General features: G+C 40.3%; 1 protein-coding gene across 11 annotated transcripts in view; it reads right to left on the bottom strand.

Moving 5' to 3' along the window:
* Nucleotides 1-340: 340 nt before the first annotated feature.
* REEP1 (receptor accessory protein 1) overlaps nucleotides 341-12,558 on the bottom strand; it is a 135,852-nt gene continuing 123,634 nt past the window's right edge. For 5 of the 11 annotated variants that reach the window (XM_089692307.1, XM_089692308.1, XM_089692309.1 and 2 more), the window contains one exon: nucleotides 341-897. In XM_089692307.1, the coding sequence (XP_089548433.1) occupies nucleotides 878-897 (20 nt within the window). In that variant the 3' untranslated portion in view covers nucleotides 341-877. Of the gene's footprint in view, nucleotides 898-6,950; nucleotides 7,193-7,432; nucleotides 7,571-7,723; nucleotides 7,795-12,558 lie in introns of those variants that run through there. The other 6 variants (XM_089692303.1, XM_089692304.1, XM_089692305.1 and 3 more) reach the window with 3 other exon arrangements.

The following is a 12,558-nucleotide window of genomic DNA, read 5'->3' as shown; positions in this document are numbered from 1 at the left end:
AAGGTTGCTAGGCATTCCTAGAGCTGTGGCTAATTGACCTCTGATTTGATGGTGCTTGCCTAGTTCTGAGGCCTACACTACTAGCTGTCTGAAGGGGTTACTTATCACCAAAGTAATAGAGAATTTCCCCCCACTGAGCACCAATGTAGGGGACATTTTACTCACAGAAGCCCAATGAATTGGTTTTAAAAGGGGTTCCTCAAGACCTGAAAATTATTTTAAGGGTTCCTCTGGGATAAAAAGGTTGATATATTACAATCTAGGGTGTCAAATTGGACATAAATTGAGTAATACTGTGTAAAAGAACATCTATCCTTGAAAATCACATTTCAAACAGACACAGATGGAGACATAATTTATACAGGTTTAGACATCAAAAAGGAAATATGTAAGTACATAGCAGGTACAGAGAGAAAATAAATCACTTTTCAACACATGGCTATTTCACTTCATAGAACACTCATACCAAACATGGCCACAGATCTATAATAATTTGATGGTCAGCGTGTCTGTTCAGAGCACTGGCAGCCTCCATTTTCATTCAGTCAGCACACAGGAGGTGGGGTGAAAATTTTTACATTGTTCCAAGCGGGCCCAAAACCAATAATAAGGTAACTGGAATTGAATTTCTTTGTAGTGATTTAATCAGCAGCTACAACCAGAAAGCTGAAAACAGTGTAATTGATATGGTGGAGGGACAGAGCAAGGGGTTCTGGGAAAAGTCACGCCTGCTGTCTGAACTCTGGCGCCACCTGTGTCATGTGGTATGATTTGCTCTTTTAAGGCAGTGAAGAGACATTCTGTGGTGCTCGATGTTTGCTGCACTCACGCAGATTCCGTATTAGAGTCAGAGGTACTTTTCTTCCTTAATCGAGGCTTATGGACTCTGGGAGGAGGCTGAAAAGAAAATGGATATGTAAATGTATTAGTAAGAATCCTGAGTCTTATCCTGAGTACACAGAGACAAATACACTTCCATAAATTAAAGGGATAGTCCTCTTTCACTGAAAGTCAGGAAACTACTACATACCTGGAGTCAGGCAGAGCAATAAAACTAGAAGCAGGCTTAGAAACATGTTTCTAGGTGGTCTCATCATGCCTAGACACCAAACTCTAGGCCTATGGCTAGCTTAAAGCCTTGAATACAGAGGATGCATTTTTTGTAGTCATAGCAATTGAGTAGCGGCCCTAGTGGTCACCACCCACCCAACTGTGCAGACCATAAAAATGACTTTTCACCAGGAAAGGAGGTCTCACCAGGTTGCTGTTTTCAGTGAAAGTGTAAATCCCCGTATTTATCATCATGCAATGGCTGCCCAGCAGTAGAAGCATTTTCAGCTGCACTCGGCACAAGGCAGCTGCCCCAGTTCCAGTACTCAACTGATCACTTAGTCCTCATGTTTTGACAACGCCAGTAACATTAGCTGTGTAAAGTCATGTTAAAAACGGGAGTTTTTCAGCTTTTTTTAGCATTTTTGCATTAGCGTGTAACGGCGTTCTGCCACATTTAGCAGAGTTTTTACGTGTTTGCATTTATTAGCCTTTTTTTGATGAAAACAATTTCCAAAAACGCCGGTTTGCGGCATTTTACCACGTTTTTAAGCATTTTACAGCTAAAAAACTCCTCTAGCAACCCACTAGTCCTGGGTATTTTTTCCAGCCAAAAAACGTTGATTACAGTCTATGTGTGCATGGGCACATAGGATAACATGCTGGGGAGTTTACTAGCTGTAAAAAAAAACACCAAAAGCCAAAAACAGCCGCTATAAAAACGTCCCGTGTGCATGAAGACTTATAAGTAAATAACATAAATTTCTTCATACAAAATAACAAACAAATGACTACGATACGGGGCCACATGCTGTATATCAACACTAATTCCCCTGCCCTCCTGTATTCTATCTTGTTACATGGGCACCATAATGACCTATGCAGAGGCAAATTAAATAAAAAAAAAAAAAACTAAGATACATACAATCACCCAATGATCATTACCTGTTACTGAGGGTTTATATTTTGTAAGAGAGGTTCACTTTGAAGTAAAAATGATGTAATGAGGCGTCTATGGATCTATGGCAGTATACACATGTCTATCTTCCATTTCTGGTGTGCAAGGCTGTATCTTTGAATAAAGCACACAGTCCTTATAGCCATGAAGTACACCGATTCTCTACAAAGGGTCCCCGGGGGTGCCACAGCAAAACAACATACAGTCTTTTACCATTCGATCATGAAAATGTTACTCTGTTAACTTCTGTATACAGAGAGGAGGGAGAGAGCTCACCCCGCACCTTCTCCCGACTTTCTCCTCCTCTATGTTGTTATCTCTACTCTTAGCAAAATCGAAAGTTGTACAAGCTGTCCGACCTATCCTTAGTATCAGATGATGTCATCAGTTGGTAGGACGCAGGCGGGTGGCTTGTACGGCTTTCAGTTTTGCCGGCAAGAGTACAGATAACAGCAGGGAGGAGGAACGAGCCGGGAGGAGGTGCAGGGTGAGCTCTCTCCCTCACAGTACACAGACGTTAACAGATTACATTTTGCCGTGGCACCCCTGAGGACTCTTTGCAGCAGCCTTGATTACCTTCCCCTAGCTTCCACCCAGGCTGATCATGTCCCATAGTCAGGGGCTGTAATCTAACCTTGCACAGTCCTGCACAAACTCCCCTGTGCTAGCAGAAGGGATTAGCCTTAAAAAATGCATTTTAGGGCCTTTTCACAGTGCGGGAATAAATGTGAAATCAAGCGTTTTTGTGTACCCCCACACATCCACCAATTGCATGTACATTGTGCCCACTAAAATGCATGGTACTGCAGTACCATGCATTTTGGCAGGGCACAATCTGAAAACAATGCCAGCACCTTTGTGCATGTTTCGCACAGCAGCCTATTAAAAAACGCAACAAGCGGGAATACGCTTGAGCTCAGATGCACCTTCTTGTCTGAACGAGCCCTCAGACTGGTGTGTGCCAAGATTGTGCACAATTCTAAAGGGTGTCTTGAATGAATAAAGGTTGAAGAACACTGCTCTACAACATAGTGGACTTCTTAACCCATTGCCGGTACCATGTGATCGCTGTGACCAATCACAGCATATCACATGACAATTGTAAACAAAGAATAGTTTCCTTTCATGCTATTCATTGTGTACAATTGTGTTGCTAGCTGTCATTGGTCACAGTGATCACATGGTACAGGCAGGGCCAATCACAGCCCATCTGTACCTTGTGATTAAATGTGGACAATCACAGCTAATCACAATACTTACAGAATGAATCTACTTAAATAAGTAAAATGCTTGCTTATAGCAATGGAATTCACTATAAGCAATCATAATGTGTTAAAAAAAATCCTGATCACTTCCCCAGAGTAGTACAACGTTACTATGGTAACATTGTATTGCTCTGATCACAGTATGTTTAACCGCTTTCCCGCCACCCTATAGCAGAAATACTGCTACAGGGCAGCAGGAGGATGCAAAATCATGTATACATACGTGATTTTGCATTTCCAGGTAGGGGGCGTGCATGAGCCGTGCGCGCGCCCTACCCACGCTGCTATTCGCTGCCTCAGCTGTCAATCACCTGGTCCCAGCCCAACGGGGTATTACCGACAGGGGACAGAACTGTATGTAAACAATACAGTTCTTTCCCCTGGCAGCTCCTGCACACAGCAGAGCCATACAAAACAGAGTGCTTACAGTTGAAAGCACACACACATCTTACTGTGAAACAGCACACAGTTAACCCTTTGATCGCCCCACATGTTAACCCCTTCCTGCCCAGTGTCATTAGAACTGAATCTGTGCTTTTTATTAGCACTGATCACTGTATTGGTGTCACTGGGGATGTCAGTAACACGATAGTCATTTCCCCCCAGTGTCAAAATGCCTGCCGCAGTCCCGCAGTCCCTTATAAGTCGCTGATCACTGCCATTACTAGTTTAAAAAAATCCCAGTATATATACTGCCATTTGTAAACGCTATAACTTTCACATAAACCAACTCATTTACATGTATTAGGATTTTTTTTTAGCGAATACATTTTGGCCTAAATTTATGATGAAATTAGTTTTTTAAAAAATTTTTACTGGACATGTTTAATAGCAAAAAGACAAAAATATTGTTTTTTTTCTCAAAATTAGCAGTCTTTTTTTTTCATAGCACAAAACATTAAAAATGCACAGGCGATCAAATACCACCAAAAGAAAGCTCAATTCATGGAAAAAAAGGGACGTAAATTTCATTTGGGTGCAATGTTACATGACCGCGCAATTGTCAGTTAAAGTAACGCAGGCCTGTAATGCAAAAAATGGCCTAGTCAGGAAAAGAAGGGGGGTAAATCCTCTGGAGGGCAAGTGGTTAAAAAAAAAGAAAAGAATAGCATTAAAAAAAAAATTAAAAATAATTATAACATTTTTTTTTTCATACTGTCACCAGTCAGTGTCCCTGATCACCGTCACACCAGTTATATGATGATGCTGTACTGCACTGGTGACAGTGTCTAAAAAAAAATAAAAATGGTGAAAAATTATGACAAAAAATTACAACTTCACAAAACTCTCCATGGCTCTTACTAAATTCCTTGAACTGTCAACTTTCCAAAAAGGGGTAATTTGGGGGATATCTGTACTGTCCTGACATTTTCGGGCCTCATGAAATGAGAAAGGCCATCTGTACATCAGGATTAATCAATTTTCAGATTTGTACCATAGTTTGTAGACTCTATAACTTTCCTACAGATTGAATAACAAATACTGATTTGGGTTATTTTCACCAAAGGAATTATTTATTTGCAAAATTGTATAACAGAGATGAAGAAAAACTGATTTTTTTCAAAATTGTTGGTCTTTTTTAATTTATTTAGCAAAAAATAAAATCCCAGTGTTGATTAAATACCACGAAAAGAAAGCTCTATTTGTGTGAAAAGAATGATAAAAACTTCATTTGGGTACAGTGCTGCATGACTGCACAATTGTTTTTCAAAATGCGACAGTGCTGAAAGCTAAAAAACGGCCTGGGCAGGAAGTGGGTGAAAGTGCCCGGTATTGAAACAGTTAAAATTCACATAAATCAATTGGCTATATACCAACATTACCAGTTTTAAAAATGTAGTTCTTGCGCTCTGCTCATGCCGTTTATATTACTGTTGCATATTACTCAAGTTTTAAAATCAGAAGAGCAGAAAGTAACCACTAACAGATAAACCTCTTTCTTGGTCTCCTAAGGCCTGTTTCACTGGAGCTTTAGCTTGTATCAGAGCAGTGTGAACGGCAAGCTTTTACCAAGCATTTGCAGAGTTTTTGGCAAGCTTTGTTGGAGCTTTTAAAGTACCATTCAGCTCCAGTTTGTAAATAACCGAACCGGATATCGTATGTACTCTCCAGCGCCTCTGGAAATGCACAGCCAAAAGGGAAGCCAAGGGAACCGGGACAGCGACAACCAAAGGAAATGCTTCAGGGGTGCAGCCCTCCTCAGATGGGGAGATCAGCCACTAGATAGAGAATAAACAGGCGGCGCACACACCTAGTGCATTATCCAAGGTTTATTGAAAGGTGTAAAAGGTAAAAACCTACTCACAGATGAAGCATGGATCTAAAAAGCATTTGCATAATGACGATGGCCACAACGGCAAGCAAGGTGTTCCAATTGTCAGTGCAGTCAAATGGCTGATGCATTTCGTGGATGAATCCCTTTCCTCAGTGCTACTGACCAGCCTCTGGTGCAGATGTGTACTGGATGGATGATGGATTTGGCATCACCAGCAATGCTTTTTAGATACATGCTTCGTCTGTGAGTATGTTTTTACCTTTTATACCTTTCAATAAACCTTGGATAATGCACTAGGTGTGTGCGCCGCCTGTTTATTCTCTATCCAGTTTGTAAATGTTGAACAAAGATCTTAATAGGAGTACTGATTGCCACTTTAAACAAGCTGCTAGCAGGCTTCAGCACTACTGAAGCTTGTTGAAAGCCTGCAAGCAGCTTCTTTAAAGTGGCAATCAGCTCTCCAATTAAGATCTGTTTATAACAATTCCAAAAGGAGCTGAAGAGCGCTTAAACTGCTTAGAGAAAGCTGATCGAAACTTGCCACAAGTTTTTCACAAAAGCATGCTGAAAGTTTAATAAAAGATTGCTGTTTACACTGCTCATATACAAGCTGAAGCCCGTGTGATGCAAGGCTTACAGCTGATGCAATTTCCTCCAACCTAACTGGTGGGTGAAGGGTCATGTGATGTGCAATCCAACTAATTTATCTGCTAACCGGGTGAAATGAAGGTGTTTTACTAGAGATTGCAGAAAGTCTTTTGCTTTTAGTTAGGTGGGCAAACTTGCAGTGACAGAACCTGAAAAGGCACAACCAATGTGCACGCTAGTGAAGAAATTTATAAGTCCTCATGCACACGGGACATTTTGATAAGGCTGGTAGCGTTAGCTGTGTAAAGTCACATGAGTTTTTCAGCTTTTCTTAGCGTTTTTTGCATTAGCAGCGTTTTGCCATGATTAGCTGTGTTTTCCTGTGTTTTTTTTTTTTTAATTTTTACCAAAAATACATTTTTTTTAATATTTTTTTTTTGGTCAAAAAAATCCACAAACGCGGGTTTGCAGTGTTTTACCACATTTTGCCACGTTTTTCAGTGTTAGAGCATTTTTACAGCTAAAAAAAACTCCTCTAGAAACCCACTAGTTCTGGGGGGTTTTTCCAGCCAAAAAACCTTGATTACAGTCTATGTGTGCATGGACACATAGGATAACATGCTGGGGGGGTTTACTGGCTGTAGAAAAAAAATGTCAAAAGCCAAAAACAGCCTCTGTAAAAATGTCTCGTGTGCATGAGGGCTAAGAGACAGCCAGATAACTAGATGTTTTTGAAGGCCATAAATGGTAGCTTCTATTATTTTCTCAGTATAGATGTCCATTCATGCACAACTCAAGGCTTTTTTATACTCACCTTTGTCTGATGTCTTCTGGCTGGACACGTGTCCTCTTCTCCCAACAGTGGGCAGTCCTAGTTGATGCAGAGAACGGCATTGACATGGTGTCAGAAGCTCTGCTCTTGGCATCAATACACTGTGAGTGCAGGCCACTGTGCTTATGAGGCAGAGCCATGACATCCTGCACTGATAGTCTTCCAGGTTGAGTGATGCTGGGTGTCAGTCAACAGAACAAGGACATCTTGTAACTGGACCTGGGCTTTAATGAATGCAAATATGCATGCAAATGAATGCAAAAATTACCTATTTTTGCTACTTTCTTAATCAAGGTTTACAGTGCATGCTTTGTATGCAACGGAAGCTTTGGGCAGATGACGAAACTTCTGCTTCGGATTGAACATTTACCTTAAATTGGAAAACCCTTGGTTTTTAACATGGTTTATTCTTTGTAAACCTCCCATATGTCACCTCCAACACATAAAACAGGTTCAATACTCACATTAACCAGCAGTCTCATGGTTAATGGAGTCTTATTGTGGCTTTTTTAAGCTTGTTCTGCTCCTTGATTCTTCGGTTCTTTTCACCGCAGCAGCTTTTGGTTGGGACTGAGCGACCTTCTGCTCGGCCTCTCCTGTGTCTGAAGACAGCAACCAGGGGAAGGAGAGAGAGGTGGAGAAGGAGCAGGATTTCATCTTTATCTCATCTCTCAGTCTTCACAACAAAGACATACACATGAAAATGGATGATCTGTATGGGCCTGGACGAGGATGTGGTTTACAGCTTCAGACCTTCTCAAGCAATACAATCATTCCATCCACTCGGATGTGTTTGTTAGAACACATAATGTAGAATGTTTAATGACTACAGGAAAAATGTAAAAAAAAAAACTACAGATAATGTATCAACGTCATTGTTTATCAGACCATTATTTCAAAAATGCATATGTAGTTGTGTCAAGCCGTAGTTCTCCTCAAGTTAGTTGAGCCTTGAAAATAGCTACATTGGTAGGGCTCATGTACACTGCAGCTGATGAACTCGCGTTTAGGAACTGTTCAGAGTTTTTTTTCAGCAGCCCCTGAACTCTCCCTAATGTTTTCCTATGTGTCCATGTACACTATGTCATTAATAGTCGTTTACAGGCAGTTGAGTTTACAGTCATTTTTTTTAACCCAGAAAACTTGCGTTCAGGAGTAGATTTTATCAGCGTTTCAAACGCCAAACGCTAGTAAACGGGAGTAAATGCTAAGCACGTTTATAAGCGTTTGCATTTGAAATTTTTTTTTAACTCTTCCATTTGCAGATGCTGTCCAGAGCCTTTTTTCATCATGAAAAATACATGCAAAGCGTTTTCCCGGTACTCAGATGGACCTGGTACACCATAATTTGATGTTTTGCATGAATGAAAATATGTTAGACACTGCTGCAATAATTTCTACACAGAAACGAGCTGGAACACATCCAAACACCACAAAAAAAAAGACAGCTAATCTCAACAAATACTGCTCTCTCTGCTTCTGCTCTCTCTATTTCTCTCAAAATGTCTGAAATAGTAAATTTGTTACTGTTTTTTAGTGCATTTTGGACATTTTGGAAGGTCTCTTGAGGTTATCTTTAAAAAATGCTTCTAAACGTGCATAAACGTGGTATGCAAACGCAGCTAAACAGACGTTTTTGAACCTACATTTTCCAGCAGTCAGTTTCCATCGTTCAGAAATGTCCCATGTACATGGAGCCTTAGAGGTCTACTCAAAGCACCAATCCAAGAAAAAACAGAATCCAGGGTACTGATGGTATGTCACACTTCTTTATTTATACATAAATTCCAAAGGCTAAAAACAAATAAAACTTATCCAGCCAATGAATGTTTCTCATGTAAAGCACACGTTTTTTCAAGGCAGTTGGATCTAAGCGCATGCTTAGCAAGAGAAGCATTTGTCCGTTGAATGTGTTTGATTTGTTTTCAGCCTTAAAGGTGCATACACACGATAAAAAAATCAGAAGAAAAATTTCAGACGATGAACGATCGTCCGATTATCTGATCATTTCAACAGCTGATTCGGACAACAAAAACTGAAGGTGCAAGCCAGAAACTTTTTATCGTAAGTGAACACAACATCCACTTTTCATTTACTGTGTACAGTAATTGCATAGAACTACTCTACTGCGCTAGTACGTAGCTACATTTGCCTTTGTCAGCCAAGAATTTTTTTTACAAGCCAAAAGAATTCCGATTACATCATGATAGGCACTTTCGTGGCAAATTGGACAATTGGTCGTCCAATTTTTTCAAAGTGCTAGGCTTTACATATATGATGAAATAAAGAAGAGCGACATGGTGTGAGTGCCATGGAATTAGTTTTCTTGGATTGCTGTATTGGACACTTATTTACCAGGAGAACCTACTGCTTTTACAGAGGTCAAAAGTGTGGGATCTCGAAGGGAAATCTCTTCAATATGCACTAGTCTGAGCTACCCCCAGAGGTACTAACTGTGAGCCCCACACATGTGTTTTACTTGGGATGCTGGTCTATTCAAAGCCAAGAGCTAACTGACTAGTCTACTGACTAGCTAACTGACTAGCTGATAAGTCAAACTGAAAACAATTATGGATACGACTTTCATATTCAGTGTCTAGTGTCACTAGTTGTCCTCATGAAAGTCTTGAGCTCACATACATAGTCTGTAAAGTTCTTATATAGGTTAAAAATACCAATAGACAACTTATTGTGAATCCAAGTATTTTTTTTTCTTACAAATTTTGTATCATATATGGTTAACAAGCGTATAAGAGTGTCAGAAGTACGGTACTTGTTAGCATTTACAAAGCTTTTCAACACACTGATAACTATAAATGAACAATTGTTCTTGTGCTCAAAGCAATCCTCACACCACAATACATGTATGCTTGGATTGGTAGATGTCAGAGTCAGGCTGGAGTATAGCTAAAACCACTTTTTTATTTTTGGATACAGTAGGCCATAGTGAGGGAATGCTCTTTTTAGCCTTACAATAGGTGTCTCTATTGGAAGTTTCAACTTTAACCTCCAGTTTCGGGACAACCTTAATATTTATGATTTTCCATCACCATCTCTTCTGGTGGCAATGGTCACAAGACAAATCGTGATACCTGCAGAAATGATGGGCAGGCACCCCTAGGAGTCATTGTTATTCATGCTGATCAACCCCTTCATGAAGTTACAGATTGTTCATAGTCCCCCTAGACATTTATTATCCCAAAATAATGTAATAAATACTACTTTAAAAGAGAAGTGAAGGATTTTAAAACAACAAACACACATACTCACCTATGTGGCTGCAGCATCGATACAATGCCACAGTTGTCCCCGCCGCCTCCAAGACCAAGAACCAAGCGATCACATAACAGCCGATTGCTTTGTTCTCGTTCTTCAATGAGCAGTCACCGCTCTCTGTTCTGCAGCTCTAGCACTCACTGGAGTGGAGAGTGTGCAACTGACTCAGGCTCTCAGCGACACGCTAAGAGCAGGGGCATATTTACCACAAGGCATTTGCCTAGGGCGACATCTTTCAGGGGGGCAGCGCCACCCCCCTAAAGAAGGGATGGAGGGCAGCACAAAACCTAAATACACCACTGGCTCAGAGGCTGAGCCAGCTGCCGGTCAGGCATCTGGGTGGATACCGACATTACCATCAGGATCCCTGCAGGGCCTAAACTGGCTCTGTGATACTGCTGTCAGCTCAATCTGGGTCACAGGACTGTAGAAATAAGTGCACTCCTGTGAGCCACATGAGAAGTATGGTCAACAAACCTTTGGCCATGCGTCTCCTTAAATAATAGTGTTACAATTGTGCGCATAGAGCCATGGACACTGACAGCCATCTTGTTAGGTCGCGGCCATGTTGTCTCTTCTGTCCTCCCTCCTCCCTTTTGAATGGAATGTTAGGCTGTGGGTGAACGGAGGTAAAAAAGCCACTTATCCTAGATGAGCACAGCTGGATGAGCTCCATGGCTGTAAACCACTAATTGGTCTGGTCCCAGGGGATCTTGTTTGAAAAACCACTTTCCTCTGCCCGATCGTAAAGCAATAACTCAGTCAGTCATGACCTGTTAGGCCATTAGAGCTAGAGTGTGCCATAAAACGTACATTCCACTTGAGTCATTTTTCATACAAATTCATAAACTTCAGCAGTAACTGGGCACCTTAATATGAAGTACATATTCGGATAGGTCATTTTAATATGAGTCACATGACACCTTACATCCCTAGGTTAGCACCTACAAAAGAAAATAAGCAGTCTCTTTTATCCGGAGTGGCAAAGATATGCTAAGTTTTGGTATCTGTGCATTCGGAATATAATTCTAAATATTAATCTGCCAGTTGCTAGGATGCTACCTGTACCTATTGAAGGTTATTGACCTTAGTATGAAATTGTAAGAGATTTGGTCATAACCTTGGTTACCGCCATTACCCATCCCCAAATGGGATGATTGGTCATTTGTTCTCAGGAGACACCCCTTTGAGATGATAGAAAAAGAATGACAGCCTGGAGAAAAAGGAGCTCTCCTTTGAACATTGACCAGGAACCACCTAAGACTTGAGAGCCAAAGCAGCCTTTTGTTCGGACGATTGGACTCCGCTCAAACCAAGGACTTTTGCAAGTATTCTTCCTTTCTTTTATTTCTCTGTTGTTTTATTGCTCTCTTTATATATTTGTTACATCTTTTTCTGTAAATATTTTAATTGCACCATTTTGACCTTTTTAGTAATAAATCCTATTTTCTGAAAAGTGTTGAACTGTCTCTAAAGCTTTTAATGCAAACTAAAGAATCCCTGTCTCTGAAGAGTGCTACTGTATGTAATAATCCTCTGAATACATCTGTCTGTGGTGACAGTGTGTTACAGACGCTTATACTAATATTATTATTAGTGGTACAAATGATTTTAGCTTTGCAGGGATAACTGGGTAGTGTAAGGAGCTGAGAGACACAAAGGGGTGTATTTAAAAAAACATTTGAATAGCTACAGTATTCGTCCACTGAAACTGCTAGTAAATTTTTTCTGGGTGAACAGAGTAAAATCAAATATTCTCAAGCTATTTCCACTATAGGTTGAATGCTATTCATTCATAAAAAAAGAATAGTTTGGAAACATACTATATACTGTATGGCCATTAGATGGAGTCGATGATCATAGGAAATGCTTCCTATGATTCTCTGCACCATCTGTTGGCCTTAATGTGGTATTTTCCTGAACCACTCTTTTTTATGAATTAATAACATTCTAACTGAAGAGGAAACAGCCTGAGAACATGTTGCCCAATTTGCACAAAAAGAATATACAAGAAGTTTTGCTGGACAAATACCTAGACATCATTCCTTTCAACAGTCAGTCAAGCACACTTACAAAAAAAAACAAACTCTGTGATATCTTTATAACAGTATAGGGAATTAAAACAGAATCATTTTATTTGGGTTTGAAGTTGCATTCCTAGTGATTGCTGAAAGGGAAAGATGATGTCAGATGTCAGATTGTATCTGGTATGCATGGCTAGTCTAAAGTGAAACAAAATGAACCCAGCGTCGTCTACTATTATATTTTAAAGTTTCATCTGACAGACAGTGTTTGGGGTTTACACTTCCATTGT

The sequence above is a fragment of the Staurois parvus genome, unplaced genomic scaffold, assembly GCF_062004578.1.
Source record: "Staurois parvus isolate SC_StPar_1 unplaced genomic scaffold, SC_StPar_1.0 ptg000581l, whole genome shotgun sequence".
Lineage (NCBI taxonomy): Eukaryota > Metazoa > Chordata > Amphibia > Anura > Ranidae > Staurois > Staurois parvus.
The sequence above is the reverse complement of the archived record's forward strand: the minus strand, read 5'-3'. Positions and strand labels throughout refer to the sequence as shown.